The sequence below is a fragment of the Protopterus annectens genome, chromosome 1.part2 (genome assembly GCF_019279795.1).
Source record: "Protopterus annectens isolate FY-2018-M chromosome 1.part2, PAN1.0, whole genome shotgun sequence".
Lineage (NCBI taxonomy): Eukaryota > Metazoa > Chordata > Ceratodontiformes > Protopteridae > Protopterus > Protopterus annectens.
Genome location: NC_056727.1, coordinates 611,972,104 through 611,982,109, shown reverse-complemented (window position 1 = coordinate 611,982,109; position 10,006 = coordinate 611,972,104). Strand labels below are relative to the sequence as shown.

The 10,006-nt window shown below is 39.4% G+C and overlaps 1 protein-coding gene across 1 annotated transcript in view; it reads left to right on the top strand.

The window, feature by feature from the left end:
- The first annotated feature begins 1,865 nt into the window (after positions 1-1,865).
- Positions 1,866-10,006, top strand: part of TTL (tubulin tyrosine ligase) — a 303,567-nt gene continuing 295,426 nt past the window's right edge. Inside the window, exon 1 of the mRNA XM_044057985.1 lies at positions 1,866-2,212. Coding sequence (XP_043913920.1) covers positions 2,056-2,212 — 157 coding nt within the window. The 5' untranslated portion in view covers positions 1,866-2,055. The remainder of the gene's footprint in view (positions 2,213-10,006) is intronic.

Genomic DNA, 10,006 nt, shown 5'->3' with positions numbered 1-10,006 from the left:
GCTAAGAAACCTAAAAAGAGAGCAATGCAGTAAACAAACACTTGCCAGATTTTAAAGATGTTTGTTTGTGTTTGTGTCTTTCGGCTTTTCCCGGTTAGGGGTCGCCACAGCGGAACTCCGGTCCGCTAATGATTGGCAGTTGATTTTTACGTACTGGCTTGCCAGGCCTGATGCACAACCTTCAACGAAGGTACGCCCATTCACGCATGTCTGCACACAGAAGACGCTCTAGCTGAGAATCAAACCGGACAGCGTCTTACTGTGAGGCGACAATGCTACCGCAGCACCACCACCGCGGGTTTACTTGCCAGATTTTAAAGATATACCAGAAAAACTAAATCAATTATTCACAATTGTACAACTGGAAAATTGCCAGTAAAAGCACTTCAGGTATAGCTAGCCCAAGTTATTCAAGTCATAAAAGCACTTTTTCAATGTGTGTGTGCATTTTAAACATTAAAAAACACATGCAGAAAGGAGGAGCTCTGATTATACACTTTCTAGGTACAAGTTCAGTTTAAACACAGTTTAAACACAAATATTACCACAGAAAATAGAGCAGTCTGTGCAGAATCAGAATTTAGCAGCAGGTCATTCAGTTACACAAAAAACAGTAAAAGATCCATACAATGAAGAAACTTACACTAGGTCAGCCAAGGGGGGAAGAGAGAGGGAAATCCTAAGCAACCAGATTTGAAAATGATGCCTGTACTGAATTGACCCTAGGTGTGTGTGTGTGTGTGCCTTCTGTGGAAGGTTGGGCACCGGTGGCTGGCAACTCGACACTGTAAAACTCCACTGCCAATCATGCGCAGACAGGTGATCCGCTGTGGCGACCCCTAACCGGGAAAAGCCGAAAGAAGAAGAAGCCATCACAGATGAACATGTTCGATGTATGTACTGTCAATAAAAGTTCTTCATCCATGTAAAGAAAACAACAGCCATATATATATATATATATATATATATATATATATATATATATGTATATATACACACACACACACACACACACACACATATGTATGTGGTGCATTTATTTGGATACTATCATTGTGTTCATATCCATCCTAAGGCAATTTGCGAGCGTCAGACACGAACTATTACTTGCATTATACTCGTGTTTTCGACTTGTTCAGAGAAATAGTCATACCTCTCATCTTGCAAACATTGACAGTAAGATCAAAGGCCATCGCATCTAATTAGCACGTAACCCTTTCTGCTTCCAGTAGGAATATGGGATACTTCTCAGAAACACGTAAGACTCTAATGAATTGTACTGCAAAATTCTACCACACAAGGTCATCATCTTTGCTTCAGAAAAAAAGAGATGTAAGATGTGTTTTCTCTTTCTTTAATTTATTGTTGCCCCAAGAATGTTGCTCATGTAGTGTGGCTTTCTCTGTGTACTAGAGAGCTTCAAAATCATGTCAGAAAGTTTTGTGAAAGGGCAAATCAAATCTGAAAATAAAAAAATAGGAACGCTATGTGCAAGGGTAAGTCAGGCCTGAACATATCTACGTTCCTCCAAATCTGGTACAATTGCGGGGCCTGGAAACAGTAACTATGAATGTCCCACTAATTGCAGCAAAAAAATTGTAGCAAATAACTCAGTGTGCATACAACTCGATGAAAATTAAATATAGCGTTGAAAATAATAATCTATGAAATACTGGTGGAGGGTGCACCGTGCATCCAGTAATGTATCTTATCTTATTTTGTAATGGCGTACCCCAATGAAGCAGCAACACGTTCCCCCTGTCGCTGTATCCCTGATTACAGTCATCTAATAAATAAAACATTACAATACTATGAAAGGGGAAAGGCGTGTTCGCCAATATGACATAAGACGTTGGTTACGCTGCGTACAGTACTGATTGTAGCTGGATTCGGATTTCTGTTTTGACCGTGTCAAACTAAATGGTGTGGGGGTAAGGCGTTATCGCAACATTGTTATTTCCCGGGACAGTTCTGCTCCATATGCCGTGATCAAAATCATAGGTTCTTTAAAGTAAATGTTACACGTTAAGATATCTACAGGGGATCAGAGTAATTATGTATACTTTTGTGGTCCGGGATGAAAACAGCACTGTGTACAGCGAAGTGGCCTCTATTCTCATTTCGACGGGTCAGTGGAAGAGACTCAAGAGGGACAACCCAAGATTTAACCTCATGCTGGGGGAAAGAAACAGGCTACCGTTTGGCAGATTAGGTAAACAAACGTGTGTGTCCCAGTAATTCTGTCTCTTTGTATCCAAACTCTGCTGTATTTATGAATTGCCATACAATGAATTACATTTGTAACAGACTGTAGTTCTTTGCCATCAAGGAGATGGTGAGAGCGCACTGAGCTCTGTGGGGGTTGTAGACCCAGGTTCGCAGACTGGCGTGGTACTTGCTGCAGTGGACTCCTTGTCGGAGTGTGTGATTGAGAGTCAGTTGCACTTCTGATGCATCTTAGTCTTTGTCTTAAGTAGAAAATAGATGCTGAACGTGTTCTCTGAGCTGTAATGCAGTACGCTGATTTGTTACAATTAAACCTCCAGGTATAGGCAGTACCAGGTTATTAAAAAAAAGTTGCTGGCGTGTTTATTCTATGAAAACTAGATGGATTTCTTTCTACGTTTCTAAATATATTCAAATTGCAATCATCTAAGTTGCGTGTGTGTCTGTCCTGGGATGATCTGTGCCTCTTGCAGTATGTTTTTTATGATCTGCACCCATTGGTTGGCTGCAACCCTGACTGTGATAAAAACAGGTGTACCTGTATACTTCTGCTGTCTTAAATCTGTGTACCAACTTTCTTATTCTAAGCGTGTTCGTTTCTCGTTTCTTTTATCCCGTTATGTTTATGTTGTCGGTATTATATTACTGTTTATATAAACTGCATTGTGTCTAGATTGTAATAGAATCGTCGGGATTGTATCATTTGTTTGCGTTCTGTTTTTCTGTAGACACTTGCAGTTGTACCACACAGTGATTAGCGTGCTGTTATAAAGTCATATTGTTGCATTTTTAAGCACAGTAGGGGTGTTCTGCAGCATAACCCTCCCACTGGCACACCACACCCATACCCATACACACATTTTATGTTAAATATGCAGACTGTAGCTACTGTGCACACTTCTCAGATGTAGGTACCTCATTATGGGCAACGTTCTTAATTTTGAGTCTTAAAAATCTCCATGTTAACTGTTCCTCACTGAAAGGCAAGGGTGTACTCAGGCTTACTCTTTGTACTCTACGGAGTACATTTTTTTCAGAGCATCACATCAACATGGCTTTTTTTCAGGTCAGATGATGTCTACAACTATCTAAGTGACTAACTATCTAAGTGAATGCCTTTAAAACAAGTGCAATCTTACTAATTTGAAAACAATAGTTGTAATAGTTGTACGGGGAGCAGCTGAAAATGTTACTTGCATTTATGAAGTGCTTGGGGGCAGCATTTTGAGAGGTGTCCATTTTTAAGTGCAGGTGTGGCGGGGTATAAGAGCTTGTGAGTACAAAATGGAATTTACTTGCTACACCACTGTTGTATGTCATACATTCTTTAAGATTTTTAAAAAAATACCCATGGTAGACAGTACTGAATCATAGTAATTTATCAAAGTAACTTTTCTAAGTATGGTGAAAGAGTTGATAATCATGCTATAAGCTTCCTAGTTGAAGTTACTAGTTAGTATTCCTCATTTTGGAGACAGAAAGTTGAAAGCTATACTGTAATGGTGTTTGCAAGCTGAATTTTGTGGAAGAACATCTGTTCTGCATTCATACCATCTTCTGTATCTCTGACCCCTTACCTGAATGTACTTGTGGTTTGACAGATTTTTAGAGTTTCACCCAAAATGCAACACAAACATGCAGGGTGCACTGCAGAGGATTTCATCTAGCTGCACTACAACTACACAGCCATAATAAAATAAAATAGTACCTGTACTGCAGCTGTATTTCATATGCTAAGTTGGAATGTTTTGAAATTCCTGGATTTACCACTGTCATCCATAAAGACAAAATACAGAGATAAGCAAAGAAGTTAGTGAATAATTAGTTATTTAGAAATGGTTTAACAATGTAGAAATATAAAACATGGTGTAAGAAGAATAAATCTAAGTTAGATTTTGGGGGTAGCCGTAAGTATATTGAATAAGTGAATGTTTTGCCATTGTCTGTTTCCTGTTGCAACTGTGAATTATATTGGGCTGCTGTGCAGTGTAGGCTTGTTATATGCATTATTTATTTAGTTACATTTTGATAACTGAGATGTCAAGCTGTGATGAAGCCCATTTTCAGTGGAGACCCAGAGAAAAATCCATTATCGAACCTGTTGTGCTAGTAAAGTATTCTTAAAATCGTATTGAAGAAAAAATGATCTGCTAGTGTGCTATTTTGCTGTCTGAATTTTTTACTCTGTAGTCTCCTAGGCTGTCTATCTGTAGTGTTGCTTGCATGATTTGCATTTTCTGTGTGCTGCTTGGTCCTTTACTAAGACTCCCCCATCTGTGGAACAGACTCCCTCTCTATGTCGAGCAGAGTACCTCACTAGCCCTCTTTAAGAGGAACCTGGATGACTGGATGGGGAACAGAAAATGCACCCCTGGGATCCCACCTGTGTCCCTGCTGGGCAGGGAAGCAGGTGCTGACTTTGTGGGAACATGAGCAAAATTCTTGGCAAGGCTTATAAGGCCCTCCGCGCCAATAGCCAAGTATCATCCTATGAATCTATGAACCTGTACACATTTATGTTAGCTTTAAATGCTGGCCCTATAATAGACCACCATGTCAAAGTCAAAGTAAACTTTATTGTCAGTTTGATTCACGCAGGTGTGAACTGAGCAAAATTATGTTTCTTTGGACTTGGTGTGCATTCCATACATAGACTACGTTTAACACAATGATAATACACAAAATTCTATAAACATAGACGACAAACACAACAATAATTAATATTTGCATTATTGCACTAATTTAACCGATTGTCACTCATTACTAGGTTATTAGCTTATTTTCAGTGGAAAAATTGCACTTAAGATTGATTTAAGGCCTACATTTATATTGCACAGTAAGATAGTTCAGTTTGATTACTGCTGACTTTGCTGTCTGGGTGCGGATAAGACCTTGTTACATATTGCACTATAGAGACTTTTCAGTGTTGGATTACTGCCTTAATGTCCAGTGTGAAGGGTACTGTTTCTAGAGTTCAGTAACCCGATGACTAGTGGAAAGAAGCTGTTTCTGAATCTCATGGTTTTGCAGCATATGCATCGAAAGCACCTGCCTGATGGTAAGTGTGAGAACAGCTTGTAAGCAGGATGAGTGCTACCCCTGGTTATTTTCCTTGCCCTGCTGAGACATCTGGACATGTGCAGGTCTTGTGTGGATTGGAAGGAGTTCCTGATAATCCTCTCGGCCACTTTCACTACCTTCTGGAGGGATTGGTGCTTGGAAGCAGAGCAGCTTCCATACCTAGTGTAAAGCTGTTTGTCAGTATACTTTTGATGTTGCCCCTGTAGAAGGTTGTGAGAGCCATTGATGGTAGGTTTGTTCTCCTCAAACATTTGTGTTGGCTGACCACATCAGTCTTTTACAATGTGCACCCCCAGAAAGTTTGTGCTTTTTACTCTCTCAACTGTTTCTTTATTGGTTATGAGTGGAGAGTGCTCTCTGTTGCTCTTGCTGTAGTCCACAATTATTTCTTTGGTCTTGTTGACATTTAGTGCAAAATTATTGCTATAATACCAACTTTTGAACTAATTCACCTCTTCTCTGTAGGCTGTCTTGTCATCATTCCTGATGAGGCCCAAAACAGTTGTATCATGGGAATTTTTCCACTTTCATACCACTATTCATTACCATTAAAGTCATGCTTTTACTGATAAAACTGAATTGTTGAATCAGGGGGAAAATCTGGGTGTAAACAGATTGTGCCTAGATACTTTAGAAGCAGGAACAGTGGCTAAATGGATGCTAATTAACGTTTAGCTGTAGAAAGTCAATAATTCTGTATCTCGGTCATGGAATGAAAATCGGTGCACTGGCAGTTTTGCAGGAAATGCCCCTTGAAATTGCCATGATAGATGATTGGTGTCCTTGTAAAAATAGATGATTGGTGTCACAGACTATAGACTAGACTAGCAGGATGTGGCGGTACATAAGAAGGTGCAGTTCTAGAAAGCTAAGATAATTAGATATTTACACTGACTTACTTGGTAACGAGGCCCTCCCTGGGGTAGTGGGTTCAGTTTTCTAGGCTGTGTATCAATTGAGACCTAGCAGGATAAATATACTCTAACAAAAACTGTGCAAAACTGTGTTTTGTTGCAAGGCTGCAGCACAACAGAATGGACAGTTTGGAAAGCAAATCTGGTACATGTGCAATTCTGTAGGCTTCTCATGGGTGAGAATAGAATGCTGTGGAGGGTAATGTCTTTCACATAAGAAGGCTCACAAAGGCTGTGATGAAACTGGGACTTGCGTAAAAGAAAATACTTCTTCACAGACTGTGCTTGATGTCCGTAGAAATAAATGGAAATGACTATTACTGATATATGGTTAAAGTGAATCATAAGGAAATATACATAAGCAGGGTGATTGTGGTAGAATTATTTTCTTAAATGTATGTTTAGTTTGGTCTTTTTGCTTAGATAATGGGGTCATTTTTATTTGTTTATTTATTTAACTTTTGTTGATTGGGTTAGTCCCACTAGGCTAGTAGCCTCTTTTCAGTGGAGACCGAAGGGTGTATTTTTACTTCTAGGGGAAATTTGGCTAGGGCATCATGGAATTTCCCCTACTCTTTTCGATCGGTACCGTAGAATCTTTAACATCTACCTGAGCTACCACCAACTCAAATAGATGGGGCCTCGGTTTAACATTTCATCTTAAGGATAGCACACTCAGGAGGGCAGCATCAATGTTATGCAGTGTAAGAAGTCAGTCTACCCAGTGTCGGAATAGAACCCACAGCTTTCTGCACAAAAGATGGAGTGTGCCACCTATTATGCCACAGAACCTGCAAACTGCAAGTACTGTCATGCTTGGAGTTTGACTCTATTGCTGTTTCACCTGAAAATTTGAGTTTAGTGATAAGTGATATATTTAATTAATTTTATTATGAAAAAAATGCCAAATAACTGAATGTTTTGTCAGGAGAAAGTGGTACTGGCATTACTGAACAGGCATATAATCCTATCTGCTACCTCCAGTTTATATGTGACATTTGAGGGCTATGATGTCACAGTCTGTGTCACTGACTAGCAGCTAATGTGCAAAGGGAGATGGGCATAAAGAGAATAAAGTCAATGTGCATTGTTGCTTTGGGTAATAACCAACACCCAAATAAACTTTGCCCTCTACAGTTGAAGATCAGAGTTACAATCACTGGCTGTTTAGGATTCTACCAACTTCAGAGTGAGCCTATTGCTTTTCAGTCCAGTCTTACTAGCATTAATTGAAACTTGGCCAGGATTATTTTGCATGCCTATGGCCCAGTTGACTGGGATTCGATTAGCAGCTCTAGTGACTGATGGAGTGGCAGGGAGGGATGGGCATTCATTAATGGCACTCCCTACAGAGAAGTGTGGTCCAAAGAGGGACTTGCCCTTGGACTTCATTGACAAGCTTTTAAGCTGGGGCAGGGAGCAGTTAGGGCATATACATTTATAATACTACTACTAATAATAATAATCATGATGAATTCTAGGGCAGCCAAGCCCCCAGGATGCATTTAGAATCCACAGCCTACACCAGAAATACTGGAGTAAGTCCAAGGGGTAGGACATAAGCTGGTAGACTTGACTTGACATGGATGTAGGCACTTGGGGTTAGGCCAGTTAAATGTCCCAAGGGGGGGGCAAAAAATGTAAAAAGATTAGATGTGTTATTACAAGTAGCAAAAGATACACTTGATTTTCTGTGTTTCTGCGACTTGTATGTTCAGAAAGCTTTTGCACAATTGCACAGCAGGTACATTCCAGTTAGAGCAGTATTTTAGGAATGCAGTGCCCATGTGCACACTTAATAAACAAAATGGAGCTCATTGGGCAAGCAGTTTTTTCTGTATAGTTAAAACAAATGTCCAAGGTTCTGTAGTTCCTGTTTGAATGATGCTTTTTTTATTTTTACTGATTCTCGTCCTCTGGGTGGGGTAGAGGATTAGAGTCCAACAAGCCAGTGTCCAAATAAAGTAAAGCATTTTTCAAGCTGAAGGTTCTGCAAATGCAAGTGTGAGGATGTTTGAGAAGCCAGAATAGTATTGAGCTGTGTTGATTAATTTCCATTGAAGGCAGTCTATTAATACTACTCACACTTTTTTTTTTTGCATGCTATACACTTTATATGCTTTAGGATTTACAGTCACAGTCTTTGTGGAAAAAGTATTACATGTGTTTTAATGTAATACCATTTATGTACAATTACAGTGCCATTGTTCATAAGGATCATTACTGTTTGGAATTCACAGTGGGACAGGAATTGGCTGAAGAGAGGTGTCACCCCCCAGCCCAATCTTTTTCAGCAGTTTGGTTAAATTTAGGGGCACATAGAGGCCCTTTGGTACTCTGACCATTGAAGGAACGTGGTTGTAACAGAACCTGCATCAACATGCCATACTTATTTTTCAATGTCAACCAAAGTGAACAGATGATACACTTTGCTTCATTAGTTCTTTGAATGCTTTCTAGGTCTTGATCTTTGGGAATGCTAGTAACAATATTTTTATTTGTACCACTTTAGAGGTGTATTATTTATGGTTCTGAACAGTTTCTAATAATATCATGAAAGAAAATTAGCAGTTGCTGCAGTTGCAGGTTTCCTACAGTATATTTCCAGAAGACGTTCATCTCCATTATCTTTCTGCTTAGGAGAGAGTCATTATTTTGAGAGTTATGAAACTTGTGCTAAATTTAATAGGAGTACTTTAGACAGAAAATCTAGAAATTAACGAGTTTTTCTTATAACATCAGTTGTTACTTGCTCTCACTTCAATGTCTCCAACTGGCAGGCTAAAATATGTTAGGAAAGCAAAATATTTGTCCACATAGATGTCTTCCATGGAAAATAAAACATAGAGAGTGTTTTTCCTGAAAGTAAAATTGATGGAGTCTTCTTTTAAGACTATTTAGGAGAAGGTGCTAGGTGAGAAACCTCCCATAATTGCTGGAGTTCAAGTCAACAGTACTATCAGCTGAAGTCTGTTCATATTTCTCTGTTCTGTCTGACCTCACACCTTCAACAGGAGGTTCTGGGAGAGGAATTTAAGGAACAGACTGATCTGTAGCATTACAAGTGGTTGTAATGGTGCCATGCACCAAACAGTTTCAAGTTTTTAAATAAAAATCTCATATCCAAGATAATGGTGTCCAAGCAACTGGTATGGGACTTATTTCTGGATCAGTTCCAAGTTCTGCTGTAGAAAGTTTTTATGCTTCTGCTAATCCCTCAGTGACTAAACACCACCTGTATTGGTTGAGATGTCTGAAATTTGGGCAGTGGTAAGGCAGACAGACACGTGTTACAAAACCGGCTGTTATGTGCTAGAAACAGATGCCTGATTCCTGGATGCCCATTTCTGGGGCATTTGGGCAAGTAACATTTGTCTCAGACCTGCATGGTGTCTGATATAGTGTTGTGTGTATGTGTATATATATATATATATATATATATATATATATATATATATATATATCTTTGTGTGTGTGTGTACGCCATGAGAACAGCAAGGAATTAACTTCAACCAACATATTGCCTCAATGTATGAGGGAAATGTCCCCTTTACAACAGAAATTCCACAGCAGTCCCAGATTCCTCTGGAGGCTATAACTTTCAGTTCCAATACTGGTATACAACAGGAGGATGAGCTAATGGGGCATAAATGCAAAACGACACATGCATCAGTGCCACAGACAACTGTAAACATAATCGAAACTCGGAACATCAATTTAGATCAACCAGTTTCATCGACAGGGCTCAATAAGCCAAGTTCCATCAGTTACCCTTTACCCATAGC